Source organism: Aethalodelphis obliquidens, unplaced genomic scaffold (assembly GCF_003676395.1).
Source record: "Aethalodelphis obliquidens isolate GAN/ISIS:26980383/991018 unplaced genomic scaffold, ASM367639v1 scaffold28, whole genome shotgun sequence".
NCBI classification, from domain to species: domain Eukaryota; kingdom Metazoa; phylum Chordata; class Mammalia; order Artiodactyla; family Delphinidae; genus Aethalodelphis; species Aethalodelphis obliquidens.
In genome coordinates, this window is record NW_020837972.1 from 8,745,689 (window position 1) to 8,763,652 (window position 17,964).

At 38.6% G+C, this 17,964-nt stretch overlaps 1 protein-coding gene across 9 annotated transcripts in view; it reads right to left on the reverse strand.

The window, feature by feature from the left end:
- Positions 1-17,964, reverse strand: part of HECTD4 (HECT domain E3 ubiquitin protein ligase 4) — a 190,727-nt gene that overhangs the window by 87,078 nt on the left and 85,685 nt on the right. For 5 of the 9 annotated variants that reach the window (XM_027124622.1, XM_027124617.1, XM_027124616.1 and 2 more), the window contains 14 exons: positions 16,636-16,868; positions 16,085-16,230; positions 15,190-15,260; positions 14,180-14,285; positions 13,464-13,584; positions 12,649-12,777; positions 10,517-10,641; positions 8,800-8,953; positions 8,241-8,341; positions 6,446-6,644; positions 4,208-4,354; positions 2,977-3,081; positions 1,737-1,900; positions 900-1,133 (listed from right to left, as the gene is read on the reverse strand). In XM_027124622.1, coding sequence (XP_026980423.1) covers positions 900-1,133; positions 1,737-1,900; positions 2,977-3,081; positions 4,208-4,354; positions 6,446-6,644; positions 8,241-8,341; positions 8,800-8,953; positions 10,517-10,641; positions 12,649-12,777; positions 13,464-13,584; positions 14,180-14,285; positions 15,190-15,260; positions 16,085-16,230; positions 16,636-16,868 — 2,035 coding nt within the window. Of the gene's footprint in view, positions 1-899; positions 1,134-1,736; positions 1,901-2,976; positions 3,082-4,207; positions 4,355-6,445; positions 6,645-8,240; positions 8,342-8,799; positions 8,954-10,516; positions 10,642-10,697; positions 10,765-12,648; positions 12,778-13,463; positions 13,585-14,179; positions 14,286-15,189; positions 15,261-16,084; positions 16,231-16,635; positions 16,869-17,964 lie in introns of those variants that run through there. The other 4 variants (XM_027124619.1, XM_027124618.1, XM_027124620.1 and 1 more) reach the window with 4 other exon arrangements.

The following is a 17,964-nucleotide window of genomic DNA, read 5'->3' on the forward strand; positions in this document are numbered from 1 at the left end:
CGCTTTGATTTAAGTATGTTAAATATTCACCACACTTTCTTTATTACAAGTTGGCAATAATTTGATATATTTACCTGATAAAACTGACATTGGCCAATGAAGCTGAAAATCAAAATTAAACAGACTTCATTTTCTATGATTTGTATATTTTGAGCTGGTGTTATATTAGAGCTGGAATAGGTCTGAGCTTAATAAAAGATCTTTGGCACGATGTATCTGCCAATTAATTTTATGCAGTATTATGGCTGGTAGTATTTTGGGTGTATGGATGTTGGGCTGAAAACAATGGTGCTTTTGTATTTTTTCATGTTAAATTTCATCTATTCTTCAAATTCTTCTCTCTGAAATGGCCAATCTTGCCTCAGAAGGCAGAGCAGAGGCCTGCAAAACAGACTTAACTTTAAACTAGAATACCACAAAGACATTGCAAGACCTCACATTCTAGATTAAAGATTACCATCTCTCCAGGCGTTGAAAATAAAGAAATGTCTCTAAACCCTATGGAAACCAAAGTTGATGACTACCTTCAAGTAGAAGGTCAAACCACCTGAGAAAAACCTAGAATTTGTCAAATGTTAGCATGCATCAGAATCATATGGAAAACCTGTCAAGACACAGATTACTACTGGGCCCCATCCTCAGAGGTTCTGATTCAGCAGGTGTGAAATGGGGCCCAAGAACTGACAAGTTCTCAGGCGATACTAACGTTGCTGAGCCCACGCTTTTAACCCACCGACCTGGAACACCACCTGGGGGTACTCTCCAGAGCACCTGGTTAACATTCATCAAGTACATGTAAAATGAAAGGTTCATCTGCTAGACTACAAGAAGAAACACACCCCCTTCGCTTGTTTAAACATTTTTTCATTGGGAAAATAAAGTGCTGTATAGCAACATACTTTATACTTGGTCTAAATTGAGGTCTGGCACGCCCAGAAATTTCCCTGAGCTTTATCATGATTCCTGGAGGCAGCCTGATCCGGGGCAGGTCAAAGTAGTTTCCAACAGGAGGCACGAGGACGTCAGAGGGGTAAGTGAATTCTCTGTCTTCCTCAATGGTCAGAGGCAGTGGAGACGGGCTTGGAGTAAGGGCAGGGGAGATCACACCATTGGCCTCCACCTGCCACTGGCACCTGAACATAAAGAAGAAGAGATTCTTCACTTCCTCTTCTATCTGGAAAGCTACTTGAAGTTTGCAGATATATCGATATTCAACATTTGAAGGATCACGTTATGTATTAAGTATTTATTCATCAAACCTCCTCCAGAGGCTAAAGAAAAATAAGCATTATATGAAACCCCATCTTTGGGACTCTACCTCCTCCCCAACATTTTATTATGAAAACTTTTAAATATACAGAAAAGTTGGAAGAATTACACAGCTAACACTCATATACCCACAGCCAAGATTCCAGAAGGAACACTTTGCTATGTCTGCTTTATTGTCCGTCTTCCCATCCTTTTGGGGATTCTTTGATTTAAGTACACAGTTTTTGGGTTGGAGAAAAGCTTACACAGATCAAGGGTGTAATTTCAAACTTAGTAAAGTAAGGACCACAAGGCACTTTGATGTAATCTTCATCTTATTTCTTAGACACAGCGATACCCATGGTATCCAACCCATGGATTGGCAAGCAGTAGGCACAATCAGCTGGGAAATGTACTAAAAGTAGTTTTCCACATAAAGTCCTTTTTCCTTTGCGAGCAAAACTAGTCCAATTTGAGCCTTTTCTTACCTTTGTAAAAGTTTGGACCGCAGCAGCTCCTGACAGGCTTCTTCTTCTTTGGTAATTTCTGGTCCATTGTATAGGATTCTTAACATAGAACAAGCTAACACAGACAGACCTAAAGCCAGGTCTACCAGAAAAGGTAAGCCTCCCGACACATCCTCTGAAGACTCCTACAATGCAGACAGGGCAAACCAGACTGGTCAGTTACACGGAGGAGCACTTCACCTGCGCTGCACCACACTGCACTGTCCCCAACCACAGGGGCTCATGGAGCAGTATCAAGTATCATTGCTACAGGACACAGAGACAGCACCCAACACCATGAGTAGATAGACGGTGGCACTGGAATGACCACAGAGTGAAGTCTCAACACAATTCTGGAGAGAGAAGAGTCAGTAAGACTCCATATTAGAAACAGCATAAATCACATGCAAGATTTTTTGGATAGCTTCCTCTCTGCTGTACCTATCCAGGTATAAATCACTATTTCATTTTGCCACCTCCATTCTGTGCTTGAACGAAGATGCTGTCAATGATTACATTGAATTCATTCAATAAATATTTATTGAGTGCCTACTGTGTACCAGCCATTGTTCTAGGTGCCTGAGATAAAGCAGAGAACAAAACAAAGAGGCCTGCCCTCATGGAGCTTACATTCTAGCAGATAATCCCACTCCAGAGATCCTTGGCTTGGTTAAACTTAAGCAACCGCCAAGTCTGAAAATACGTTTTAATTTATTTAAATAGATTTAATTTATTTAAATAGATTCCTGGGAGGAAGGTAACTGGTACTGTTAAAAGGAGTAGATTAAACCTATATACAGAGTGTAACATGAGTAATTAAGCAGAGACAGATCTAGACTAGCAAGAAGAGCCTTTGGGAACAGAATAAAAATAATCCGATTCTACTACTCTTAAAACCCAGAATCCAAGGGCTCACTTCTACCAGGTGTTCGAGTCTTCCTCACCCTCTGGAAAGATGCTGGAGGCAGACCACCTCTCCAGGCTTTGAAGACGGAGCCCCTAGCAAGGGATTCTTTCTGTGGTGCTGTATTGATTTTAGGTCCCAGCTAGTTTTAGTCCATACAACTACTACTTCTATTAGTGGTCTACTGCTGCCAAATGGAAGAGATGGATGAAACAGCAGCTCATATTTTGCCTCGTTTCCAAGGCAAATATGATGTACATAACCAAGGCACACAGGAAAAAGTACACTATGCCCACAGCAGTGGTTAGATTCAAGTACCTGAGCGCGAACTGTGCAAGCAAAGCCCCACATAGCTTTATCGGGAGTGTTGTGTTCACGGCCACTTCTCATTTCAAAGGAGAAGGTGACTGTATCTCCTTCCACCTTAAAATTTAAGGGGGGAAAATGCACTTTAAAAACAAGACACAATTTTCAAGAGAGCAATGAATTTCAGAGATTTACTTTCAGAAGGACCACAGCCAACATTTCACTTCTTTTCTCACTCGCTTTTTGATTCAAATTCCATCCCCTCTCATCTGGATGCCAACCTTTCAGCTGTCTCTCCTGACCAGGTAGCTTTGGGAATGAGGCATCTGTGAAATGGCCACGATTGCCCAATAGCAGGATCAGAGTAAAGATCAAATCTTGAACGTAATTTCAATAAAATCCTCAGATTTCTACACTTTCTGCCCTCCCCCTCCTCCATCTCACCACCTCACTTGTGCCAATAAGGTGGGCAAATAGCCATTAGCTTGAAGAACACAGAGTGATGAAAGACCTTGCTCTGTATTGCTGAATCAATACCATGAGTAAGAAACAAAATGCAGGAAATCAGAGAACGATTAAAAGTATTGTGCTGATCCAGATTTGGATGCATCTGGACTATACCTCTGGAGGTAACTTGCTGCCTATGGCTGAATTAAAGAGGGTACATAATATATGTGAGATAAAGGCTCTGGGAGCAGACTCTGGAGAGGTTTTCAGGTTTTAGTGGGCATTTCAGTTCATATTCATATTCTAGGTAGATATGTTATAGTTCAAGGGCCCACATTACAAAGCATGGCTCCAATCTCATCAGTCTGAGAATGGATAGTTATTTTTGCTCCAAAGGCCCCAATTCATTTGAAAACACTGATTCCACATTTTAAAACGGCAATGGCCCTATGGTTCTAGGACACCCATCATAAGGGAGTCTAGAGAATAAGTGAGTGGGAAGAACTAGCAGTCCTTTCAATGGACAGGGAAAGAAATGCTGTGACAACCTCAGCCCATGGAGTAACCTATGGAACAGATAGATACAAGTTCTGGAGCGGATAGGGGTCTGATGCCTTACGAGTGAAAGGAGGGTCATTCTGAACAAAGTAGTGAGTTTACAGGCCTACCGAGGTAGCCCCACCTCAACAAAAGCCCCCGTGGCAAATGTCTTCTAGAAATAGAGTTAATACTTGGGCCCACGGGGAATGCAAGTTCATTTTCTTTTCTAGGAAGCAAATGTGCCTGGATACCATACCTTCACCAAGTCTTTCGGCCAACCAGTTCCTAAGACACTACGGCTGCCATATCCCAGTGTGTTGCCTCCATACTCAGCAACCTTCCTACTGTTTGTGTTAGGCCCCGCGTATATCACCAACTTCAAAACAGAAAATATACTGTTAGACTGTAAAAGAAAAACAAAAACAACATCTACAAATAAAAAGGCTGCAAAAAAATGTTTGTTTAAAAATACATTTATAACCAGGCACTGGTGTCAGTATAACTAATATTTCCCGATTTTTTTTTTTTTTTAAGTACAACTGATACTTGTTTAGATGCAACCAGCCATTGGTATTTACAGGGCAGCCACAGAGTAGTATCAAATATTACTGCAATTTAATTGGCTTGGGGACCTCACATTAAAATAGTTATACTCAGCTATTATATGTATTTTTAAAAGTAGCTATTTTAATCCTAAGTAATGACATATAGCCCATTAATAACAGGTATAGTTTGCCCCCTTAAATCCTCCCCAAAATTAATAAAGTGAACAAATACAGATGGCAAGATGGTTATACCTAACATAAAAAATGAAAGTAAAAAAAAAATTCAATGAATAAGGATTTTTTAAAAATGCAACAAATTGAAAATAAGCCATATATTCTTAGAATGTTGCTTAATGGTATAAAAAGAAATGACACAAATTTGGGCCAGAAAGGGGGCTGCTTCTTCTTGGGTCAGTTTTCATGTATCAATATTTTTCTTCAATGAAAGCTATTCATTTATATACAATTAACCAACTTTCTAATATGGAGGAAAAAACATTTAGACATCATTTGGCACTCAAATACTTTCATAGGAAGAATAAGGCTCTGGCTTCTGTAAATACCTAATTCTGTCTTGTATTGCACACTGTGACCACCTCTGAGCTCAGTTTGGATCTAAAAGCTGCACTTTTAGCCCTGGATGCTTAATCATTTTGTGATTTCTTACCCTTCTGCACCTTTGGGGGACACCAGCCAGGGACCACTGGAAAAGTAAGAGTTACTTTTGTCCATGTAGTAAGCCTCCACATTTAACACTAATGTCTACAGCACGTGGAGGTTAGCTTACATCAGAAGATGCAAGTTATTGTTTTTTAAAGGAGAAACAAAATGACACCCTCTAAAATGGCAACCTCTTCCATTTCCATTTTAAACAGTCATATTATTTGAATGTAGGAAATGGGGGTAGCTACTGCCAGGAGCTGTGAAGTGGGAAAGACTGATGCCAGGAGATATATTTTTTTGAAAGGCCCACTAAAGAATTTTCTAAATTCTCTTGCTTCCAGCTAAGGTGAGAGTTTGAGGGGCAAGTCTTAAACCCCTCCAGACATCTGGGAATCTTCACTACCCTAAAAGATAAGGGGAAAGAGGATTCTATAACTTGCCCAATAATGTGTTTCACCATCTCAGTATACACAGTTAAGAAGTTCCCTATTTTTACCCTAAAACTCTCCCTTGATGGGATTTAAGACCATTTGCCCTTATAGTTCAGAGAAAAAGACAAGATAGCTAACAATCTACAAAAAAAAATCCTGTGTACATAAAACACTATCAGACAATCCTGCAGTTGTTCTTATACATTACACATCACAATTTCATTAGCCTTTCCTTGTAAGTTCAACACGATGGTTTACAATGCAACAATTAGAGACAGAAGAAAATACTTCAACCCCTAACATGATTCCTTTTACTTATAATTGTTCAGCCACTAGGTTGGAAACTATATTTCCTCAAAATCTATGTGGGCCCTGAGGTAATGGCAAAGAAGAACAAATAATTTAAATAAATATAAACCAGATCCTAGGCACATCTGAAACCCTTCTAAAAAGCCACCTTCTCCCAAAAGATACATGAGAAGCCCCAAGAATTGGGCAGTAAGACCTTTTTAGATGAGTGGACACCCACATCTACAGGAATTCCAAGCACCGAGGGAAGGCAAGAGTGAAACAGCATGGAAAAGAAAATTTCCTTTGACTTGGATCTACATCTTTGAAAGCTTACAAAAGTCCACTTTCAACACATCATTAAAACACTGTTCTCAGACTGCAGAGGTGCTGGCTCTGACTCCCCCAGTCACTACACTTCAAGGCATTATCTTAAGAAGCTCTCCTAAGAGGTATCTGCAGACAGAAATAAGTCAAGAATGGTGACCAGCAGCAAAGAAAAATAAGAAGCATCTAAGAAATCAGCTTATTAGAGGTGAAACCAATACTAAATCAGTTCTTGCTTACTTTGTCATAGTCATATTGTGAAGAGCATCTGCTATCAAATCTAAGGTATAGGCAGCGAGCTCCGGGGATATGGACAGTTTCTTTAAATTTATAGTTGTCTCTGACAGGATGGACTGTTTCCACAGTCTTCCCAGCAGCCCATGGAGCAGGAATCTTTAAACCAGTGAGAAACCCTGGCTCTTCCTTCTCTTCCAGCATTCTAAAACCAGACAAAGAGAAAGTGATTGAACTTAACAGCAAGGAAAGGAAAATGTATACACAATAAAATACAAAAGGTTAAGAAATTTTGCTCTAATTTTCCACAACATACAGTATGACAGCACTGTAACCAGAAACATTTTTAACATTCCTGTATCTAAGGTTCTTTTTTCTTTGTTAGACAATATATTTGCATTTTCCCCCCCTTTTTTCAAGGGGGAATCCCAATTCATATCCAGGAGAAGATCTTGCCAACTCTCATTTAAAATTCCTCGGGGGTAGGCGGGGGGGGGGGGGGGGGGGGAAGATACTCTAAAGGACCTTTAAGATTGGCCACTTTCCAAATCCCACAGGAAGTGTCCTGTAAAGTTTCCTTTGTTTATATCTAAATGTCAATTGTTGAAAAACCCATGAGACTGCATGACTACTTTTACTATAATTTTTACTAAAGTGCCTTCAAAGGTCCTCTTCTCTACTGTCTTTGAACTCTCAAGGACTTCACAGCCCAAGACTGTGGAATACAAATTCCTGTATCCTAAACTTAGCTCTTGTGGATTTCTCTTACTCCCTTTCAGCTCTGCGCTATCCAATGTGGGGGCTACTTCGTCAAATGTGGCCATTTAAGTTGAATCTAAATGAAACACAGTGTAAAATTCAGTTTCTTGTTCACATTGGCCACATAGCAAGTGCTCAGTAACAGCACGTGGCCGTGGCCAACAGCATCGAACAACAAAGATACAAATTTTCATCACTGCACAAAGCTCAACTGGACAGCACGCTGCTCTAGAGAAACTCGAAGTCCTTCCTTTCTGATCAATGTTTTTAAAGACGGCTTTAGTGAGATGTAATTGACATATAATAAGTGGCATATATTTAAAGTGTACAATTTGGTAAGTTTGGCCATATGTTACACCTGTGAAGTTTCCTCCATCCTCTTGGTAATCCAGGTGATCACTTCTTTGCTTTATTTCACTAGAAATTACTTTGTATTTTCTAGAGCTTTATATAAATAGAATCATACAGTTTGTACTTCTTAGGTGGCTCTGGCTTCTTTCACTCAGCATAAGTATTCTAAGACTCATCTGTGTTGTTGAAAATATCAGTAGTTCATTCCTTTTTATTGCTGAGTAGGATTCCATTGTATGGCTATACCACAGTGTGTTACCCCTTTACTTGTTGATGGACATTTGAGTTGTTTCTTGTTTTGGCCTATTCTAACTAAAGCTGTTAATGAACCTTCACAAAGAATCTGTGCTTTCTTTTCTTTTGTGCACATACCTAGAAGTGGAATAGCTGGGTCATATGGTAGATGTAGGTTTACTTTTTAAAAAACTGTCAAACTGTTTGCCAAAGTCAAACATCTCCATTATTTGTATATGAGAACTTTTCAGTTTTGAACTAATCTCTTGATCTGTGGGGAAATTTGTTCTAACCTGTTCCTATAATCTCCAAAGCAATTCTCTAATTATCTGTAAAATTTTGCCCCTGAAGTCTCCTTCTTTTCCCAGTTAGAAAAATCATTGTTGTAAAAGGAGTACTAGGCTTTCGCCAGAAGAAAACGTGGCAGAGGTTCCTGCAAGGAAGCAGCATCCCTTACCTCTCATCAGGGAACAGCCTGCCCTTCTGGTCTGATGCACCACATGGGGAACAGCCCACCTCAGCAAAAACCGGACACTGGGTTTTGAGCAGCAAAGCCGTCTGAAACACAAAATCATCATGTCCTAAAGTGCTTACTTGTCAGTTGTTGGGATGGTACTACAGCCAAACTCAGAATTCTCACTTAAATCATCTTTTTACAATCCTAGCCTGCTCTCTTTCACTAAGAAATGCTTTGCTACTTAGACCACTTAATATTGTTTTATTTAACACTGGAATGGAATATATCATTTATATTAGTTACCAATATCCAGCAAGGGCTCAGGAGACTAAATATAATGAAAGGATCTCAGCTGCATCGTAGACAGCATTTTTACAGCTGACCGGCAATCAGTATTTGTTAAAAGATTGCAGTAAGTAATTCAGTCAAACAAATTAAATGTTTTCCTTTAATATTTCAGCTTATTTTTATGACACAGTGTTTTTCTTCATTCCACCTTTATTTCGCTTTATTTCCTGCTCCTGAAGAGCAGTTCACTTTGGCACGCCTAGGATCATACCTGACTGGTATAAAGTACCAGCTGCACTAGCTGAGGCATCAGGGCATCGGCCATGGTCAGAGTCTGTAAATTTGGATGCATCAGGGAGGTCAGTAACACAGGAAGAAGGTGACCGAGCATAGTAGCCTTAGTAACTTGTTCCAAGCCTTTTAACCTACGAAAGTTCAAGAAAACACACAGCTTAAGCAGTTCCCAAGCATGTAAAGAAACTATTATCATTCTTATCTGACAAATTCTCTTAAACTGCACCTCCTTAAACTAGCTAAGCACTTACCTTTACAGCAATTCAGTCTACAAATTTCCCACCTACCATGAAGGAGAGGAAGAGAACAGAAATCTAGTAATAGATTTCACCTCCAACCTGTGATTTTGCCCCCCAAAAAGTTTACATGGTGCATTTCACAGCACCTTCGAAGCACTTTATAAATGGGTTCTTAAATGCAAACAGCTACTCTAGTTACCACCTGCCAAGTCTCCTTGCCTCTGGGGCTGCAGGTCACAGTGCTGCACTGAGTCTCTGATAAGGAGCCAGTGAATGGCTACAACACTGACTCAGCTGCCCAGAGCAGCGATACCCACTTCTGACCTAGAGAAACTGGTTCCTGTCGGGGACAGAGGCAGGCAGATTTTTAATCTGCCTTTAAAATCATGTTCTTTTTCTCCCCCCTGGTTTTATTGATATATAACTAACATCACTGTATAAATTTAAGGTGTACAATTAATGATTTGATATATGTGTATATTATGAAATGATCACCTAAAATCACACTCTTAATATCCCAATCCTCTGCTAGAAGAATTAAGGTATATGACTCACCCGAAGAAACATGTGTGTTATGTAAATTCTCTAAAACTGCTTAGGGTACTGGGGCTGGAACCGGAAACAACCCCCACGTCTCCCCAGCTCTCAGACTGTACTTCCTCCCCAGGGCAGATCTGCACCACGTGCCAGCAGTGAACCTTACATGTCCTAACAAGCCCCAGTGCAACACCTTTCTGGATTATATTGTTCTCAGTTCCAACCTGCCCACCTACTCTCTGGGAGTAGGTGAGAAACAGGGACATGGGACAGACAGGGTTACTGGAGGAAAAACACACTGCATGATTGTTTCAGATCAGTATCTCAACACTGAAATCATCAATGAACACAGGATGTAACTCATCTTTGACAACAAACCACAGCAGAAATTTTAATGGGGAGTATGGAGAAAGAGCTTTAATACCAGGAAAGAGAAGTTTACCCTATACATAGATTACTCCTGTATTTGGAGAAATAAAATTACCGTAAAATCTTGAGATATCATGTCAGTGTCGTCTTTTGCATAGCAGTTAATTATCTGTATCACTAAGTCACTTCTACCTCCCTAAAGTACTTACCATAAGGGAACTAAGTGCACATAGTGCTGAGTTAGATAATTAAAGGAAAGGCCAATTTGGGAGTGTTGATGGTAGAAGACCCAAGTGACAGAGACGATGGTGTCCACCACACCTTGCTACCCTTAGATCGTGGTTGTCAGCCCAGTCCTACCTAAAAGCACCATTAATTGAAAGTTCAACTGTGTTTGGCTTTGAAACACTTGCCATTTCAATCTGTTCTCACAAAGATCCCTCTATATTAAATGAACATTTGATGTTCTCTTCTAAAAGATTTCCCTTTCATAAGCAAATTCTTCTTCCTGAATGGCAGCAGGTCACAGTTCACAACCCATTTCCTCACCTCTGCTCCCGGTCAGCTATGTCACTATTTATGAGGGCAGTTGTGACCTGCTGTAGCATTTCCAACACTTCATCACATCCAGTCAGGATTTGGGTGGCAAGAGCCAAAATACTGACCTTTAGCTCCTAGGTAGAAAATATCATAAAATTATTTTTAAGCTTTGTGATGAATATACACTTACAATGACAACATGAAATGATGTATTTAATGATGCATTTCCAAATTAAATAATGAGGTGGCCAGAATAAGCCCAAAGCAGTAAGTTCCGCTAGGATGGCAAGTAACAATTTGAGTTGGGAGGCTAAGGTCTGGAGTGCTGACAGAAATACGCAGTATTTCACGGGGAGCACACCGAGTCCCCAGGAGAAAAGGCATTTCTCCCATCCCCTCCAGCACAAGAGAGCTCCCGGTGGCCAGCCCAGAAAATGTCCAGGTGGAAGATTGCCTTGGGTGGTATGAGGATAGCTAAAGAGAAAAACAGAACAGTAAAAGGCGCATGTATAGGCGGTGATAAAATGAGACAAAAACACAACATTCTGAAACAGTACAAGTGACCTTTTTACTTAATGATTTAAACCATTACACTTGAAAAGAGGCAAGTTAAAAAATTCAACTAAAGTAGCAGGCAGTTACAGGCTATTAAACATTAAAAATAACTATTGGAGAGTTCACGGGAGTACAAATACTAAATAATGTGTTAAGAAACACTAGTTAAGATCATAGAAATGTTTAGTTTACAGTTATTTTCTATTAGGGAAAAAAAAAAATACAACCCGACTAACCCTTTAGGTGAAATCTATATCTTTTATTTTTCCCAGAATTCCTAGATAAGCCAGCCTACTCTGCCTTTACCAAGAGTATTTCCTTCCATGGGTTAATTAAGAACTTATAACATTTAACCTTTCAAATAAAAAACATTGGTTTTCATTGTTGGAATTTTCTGGAGTCTTTTTGGGGTATTATTTAGATATTTTTATCATTAAGAGAAAAGGAATTCTGAACTGACTAGACGAGAAAAATCATGGCTTAAGTCATACTAATCAATCCTATCGGCCTTCACCTACTGACTACATGCCGGCAGCAGCACATCCAGCTACTGCACAGGCCTCAGCTCTAATCCTCACTGCAGCCTCACAAGGGAGATGTTATGGCCCCTTTTTACTGATTAGGAAACTAAGGCAAGATAAGTTAATAAATAGTGTCAGCAATTTAAATGATTAATTCAGGTATTTCTGCCTGTTTAAAAATTGATTACATAATGAGATAAACCCATAAATATGAACTAGCAGGTATGTAAAATCTCTTATTTCTATAGTATATATGCATAAAAGGGGTAAGAAAAGGGCAAACTATAGTGGCTTTTATCTTTAACTATGGCTTCCTTAGTTAATTTTTCAGTGTGTTTTAGTCAACATTTTAAGGAAGAATCAAGTTATTGATTTCTCTAATTCTCCCACAAAGATAAAATTCTGAAGAACAATGCAAACAACAGCCTCAAGCATCTGTCAAAATTATAACAACCATGGCTATAAAAAAAAAAAATCTGTGGATTGCTATAAATTGCCATGTGGGAACAAATTATTGAGTTTACACAGAAGCTAACTTAAAAATAATTATAGAAAATGGAATGAACTATAGGTTCAGAAATTATTCAACATAAGGATTGTGAGAAAATTATCACCTTTTAAAATTATTTGAATCAAGAGAACATAATAAACCAGCCAAAATGTCAAAACTGTTTAAAATGTTATGCTCCCTGATTTATCTATATCTATATACATATATACATATACATACAGATATATATATATATTTATATATAAAACTTTCAGGTGCGTATGAGATCACTTGTAAGTGCCGTATTTTATAGTTCTTAAAAACAGATGAAAATAAACAAAGGCACAAAAAGACTGACAGGAGCACGTGGATAACACATTATGAGAGTGTCACAAATATGGTAACCACTGTGCAATGACATAAAAATCTATGAAATGAGCGACCTAATATTACCTCGCACAAAAATATAAGCCACATGGTGAAATCTGACGTCATAATACACAGAAATTTAGCCATTTAAGCTGTGCTTTACACACTGGGTAGAAAGCATCGTTAGAATAAAGCTTGGTGTTTACCTGTACCTTCAATGTCTCTCCCTGCAAGGAGTTGTCACTGTCATCATTCTCATCAGGTTTAATCAAAACAGTGTTACTGAGAAGGTGGTTCTGAACTGCCATCAGATAGCGCAGGCAGGAGGATGCAGCCTTTAATACAAATAAGGGCGTTTAAATGACCTAAACCCTACTGAAAGAAGGGCTCATGTAATCCTCATGTTTTTTAAAGATTTCGACAAGGGAAGCAAAAGAGAAAGTACAGAAAACAGACCAAGTTAGTTTCTCAGGTGACTTATTTCCACATGGCTTTTGATACATAATTTGACACATTTACCATAACTTTCTGCCTTCTGCTACATATTTCTCACTAATCACTTCAATACTTGAATTTTTGCCTCTTAATAATTAATTCTTCCTACCCACTCTTCCCCTCACATGCATCTCCATGAGAGAAGACTCTACCCAAACCCTTAAAAGAATCTTTTATTTCTTATCAGTCTCTGTAAAACACTGATGGTTTAGAAAACAATGTTAAATTAAAAATTAATAGAAGGGAAATCCCCACCCAGTATTTTAAACACAATGAAAACATCCAAATTCAGTCTAACAATTTATCGCACCAAGACATTTAAGCAGGAGGAATAAAGTCTTTCGAGAAAGTACTTGAAGTGGATTTGTCTTTTCTACATTTCTAAGACAAGCACAGTCATTCATTGACTTTCATCAATTAAGTCTGTCCTTGAAAAGTATGTGTGTACACACACACTTCAACACAGTAAAATGAAAACAGGGAAACTTGATATATTTTTGCTTTCATTAAACACATTTTTACTTACAGGCACAGTTGAAAGGAGTTTTTGAAAATCATCTTTAGAGACAGTTTGGCACTTGGTGATTAAGATACAGGATTCTCGTACAACAATCTTCAGAATGTAGTGTAAAAGTTCGTCATTTAGTCTTTAAAATGCAGGAAAAATGTAACAATAAGATACTAATGGTTTAATAATAAAAGGATAAAATTTATACAATGGGTACAAGATGACAAATAGAAGATACAAAATTCACTGGTTCTCTAAGTAAACCATCTTACTCAGTGATGATTCTAACAACTAGGTATATTACCTAAATCAAATTTATGGAAACACAATGGTACTTAAGCACCTAGTTCAAGTATTTTATAAATAGCTTGAGAGACACACCTTCTTCCCCTCACCAGCTCGAACCACACCTTCACCCTCTCTCACAGACCAGCAATTTGATGACACCCTCCACCAAGATTTCTTAAATAAGCTCCACCTGTTATTTCTGCTAAGTACCCTTCTTCCAGGCTCAAGTTACTTTACTCATTAAACTGAAATGTGCTATTATCATTTCTTAGGGCAACTGTGGGATTTATTATCTTTCAACTGATCCACAGTTTAGACTTAACACGCCAATTACCATATAGGATATTATAGGAGACTAAAGTTGATCAAACACATTTAACTGTAAATTAATTACTGAGAAAAACACATAGAAAAGGCTAGCAGTGAATAACATGACATCACATCACCTGTAATGATCATCCTCCTCACTGCCAAATCGGTTGTTTTGAAGCTGTTCAGCTAAATTGGTTAGGATCACATCCCGCAGCTGGGAGAGGCCGCTATTTCTCTCTCCTAACACAGAACAAAGCTCCATAAACTACCTTGATAATTACACTTAGAAAACTGATGTTATTTAAAAAAAGTTTTTAAATGAGCAGACTGTCGACAACCTAGGGGCACCAGGCATATGTACTTACACAAACAACAGCAGCAAAAACTATATCACAATCAGTCAGACTTTCTTTAACCAGTACATCCTGATTTAAGTGTAGTTACTGTCTTGACATTTCAGGAAGTGTGATTTCTAATTCCTCAAACTAATATTGCTTATAAATGCAGGGTGTCTTTAACATGGTGAATTTTGTCATTGTCATTGAGTCTAACTTTAAAAGTTGGATTTTAATGTGTGGGGAAAAAACTGGCTTAGAAATCCCAAGAAATCATTATCTTCAATGTTCACTAAACATCTACAGTGAGGTACATTATGCTACACAGTGGGGATAGAAAGAGGTTTATAAAACTTGACAATGCATAGAACATGGTTTCTGCTTTCCATCTAGTTTAAGTGTTGGCATATGTGCATTTTAAAAATAACACTGAGATCAAGCCTCGGTAAATTTAAGAACACTGAAATCATATCAAGCATTTTTTCCAGCCACAACACTATGAGATTAGAAATCAATTACAGGAAAAAAAACTGTAGAAAACACAAACACACGAGGCTAAACAATCTGCTACTAAATAACCAAGAGATCACTGAAGAAATCAAGGAGGAAATCAAAAAATACATAGAAACAAATGACAACAAAAACATGACGACCCAAAACTTATGCGATGCAGCAAAAGCAGTCCTAAGAGGGAAGTTTATAAAATAACGTTGACCAACAGATATGAAGAAAAATAAAATAAAATTCAGTCATTTCCTTAGGGACAAAAAAGGTTGTTTATTCAAGGGTAATTAAAGGATAATTCTCACCTTCTGTTAAGACCAGCTTAAGTAAGTTATTGATTTCAGTTTCACCTGGGTACAAGATATTTAAACCAGAGCTGAAATGACAGAAAAGTCGAAAAGCTTTTAAACACGTTCTAGAAAATCCAAATTCTAAATATTTAAATTTTTTTTAAAATATGCCAGTTTGAGTACAGTTTCACCACTAAGAAAGCAACTGAAACTAAAGTCACTGTTGTGATGTAGTCCAATGACCTCCCTGATAAACAGTATCCCTCTCCTTCTCATATTTGTGAATTACCAAAATGATAACTTATCTGAGGCTAGATGCAGAACTGGTTAAAGAGAATTGAGCTATAAAAAGTCAATGTATGGAAATCCAAAAAAGAGGGGAGATATGTATAGGTATAGCTGATTCACTTTGCTGTACAGCAGAAACTAACACAACACTGTAAAGCAACTATACCCCAATAAAAATTAATTAAAAAAAAAAAGTCGATGTAGTCAAACCAGCTATATGCAGAATGTGCCAAAAAATCATTTGGGAAGTCAGTGGCAGAGCAAAGACTAGAATCCAGGTCGATCTGCTGCCAAAGCCTGCTTCTTAACCACCTTGCCACACTTTGACCCATATGAGAAGAACATCCAGTTGCAAACCACCAAAATATCTATTTAAAGGGATTTTTTTCTGGTCTTGTTTTAAGATCCGAAAGTGAGATGAGGAGTGTATGTACATGGACAGCCTGAGTCCTCTGGGAGTGGGGCCACAAACTTCTCTCCAGTTAAATTATCCTCTACACATGAGGTCCTGACTGTGGGATGGGGTAAGAGACATCCAGGCAACCAGTCTGAAGGGAAAGTTACAATGCAGTGCAGGAGAAGCCCTCTGCAGAGAGCACTGAGAAAATCAGGTGCTGATTACCTGATGGCAAGGCAGACTTCCTTCTGAATTTCAGGGCAAATTTTATCTTTTGGTGCCATCAACAACTGCCAAAGAAGCAACCCCGACCGTCGAATGATGTCTCGATTCCTTTCAGTTTGTGGGCTGAAGAAAAATTTAAACACCACCTACAGAAACATAAGGGGTATATCTGAAAATGCTAATTCTACTGGGGATAAAATTATCCCTATGAAGAAAGAACATGCTAGTTATCCTTTTTTTTTTCACGCTAGTTATTCTTATGAATAAATACCCAGGTGGATTTTTAACGACAATCGCTTCTACTGTGTAATGGTATAATTATAGTAAATATTTTACATATATTAATTGCAATGAGCTATCAGTACATATAGCAATACTCCATTAACTGCAGTGCTATGAATATAATGATAATTCTAATTACAGGATTAGAATGTGGTAAGATGCAAAACAGGAATGTTATTACACTTTTCTTCTGGTAGAAATTAGCTGACTGAAGCCAAGGTTTGTGTTTCTTTTTCTCTATTTTTTTAATCTCAAAACAGTGTATTTACCTGAAAGACAACGAGAATGCAGCGTATGATACAGGTGTCTCCATTAACCATGGCCTTCTCCATAATGTCACAAATACTGCTAAGATGGTGCGCTTCAATTGGATGCTGCTTGCCCAAGACACTTGTGATTGGAAGATTGGGGTTGGTAGCAAGAAGATTGAGTTGGTGTATGCACATCGCACCAACATGGTGCAATAATTGGTTTATAACCTCATTCGTGGTTATAGCCTCTTCTAGAAGATGAAAAGGAAAGTCAGTGAGGAAAGACATCTCTGGGTGGCCACCAAGGAACATACCTCTGACTTGCAAAAGGTGCACGCACACCAGAAGAGACTATCTTGCCTCCAATCTCTCCCACTACTGCTGGAGAACCCTTTTCCCTGCCACAGAATGCTGGGGTGAAAACACCTGGGAATTTCCATTTTTTTAAAGAGCATAAGTAGCTACCACTTCTTGAGTCCTTTCTATATGCTAGACAATGGGCTGAATGCTTTACATGCTTTACCTTACAATATCATTATCAACTTAGACTATTTTAGCCCTGTTTTGTAGAGGAGTGACTCAAGAATTAGAGAGGTTCAGTAACTCGCCCTAGGTCACACAGCTACTAAGTGGTAGAGCTGGGATTTGAATTCAAGCCATCTCAGCTCAGATCCCATGGTGGTAACTATTCTAGAAAAATCTCTTCATCTTCTATGCCTCCTCTCTGGTAACACCCACCACCCTCTCCAGCCGAGAGATATCTCCTCCCATGGTACCTCAAATATTTTACACATTTTGATCTCATTTAGTTACCACAGCCTAGACAGACATCAGTTCAACCTTGGTTAAAGAGAATTGACAAGCATCCTCTTATATAACAATAAATGCCTCATGATAGTTATAGACATTCAGGGAATGGAGGTGAAAATAATCTAAACAGGCAAAGTACAGGAAAAAAAGATTGTTTTTTCCCTTAAACCAGCTGAAATGAACTGCATAAAAGAAACAAGAAAGTAGGTAACCTTGGAGAGTCAGGCTTGGGTGGGGTGACCTTAGAGCTGCAAAAGGATTGTGGGCACTGTGAGCTATGAGGAAAGGACTCAAGGAAAACCTATCAGAAGGTAAACCCTGCCAAAACTAAACTTTTCAATTGCATATTAACCCTAAGGCCTGGCTGGGTCCCCCTCTCTTCTGTGCCTTTATGAGTCCTTGATCTCACAACAACAGAATTCAGGTTAGTATTGTTTGTCTTCACCGAACACTTTTTGAAAGGTAGCTTTGGGATCTACCCAAATAACTGAGGTCTTTAAATTTCATTCTGAGTTAGATGGGAAGCCAGTGGAGGTG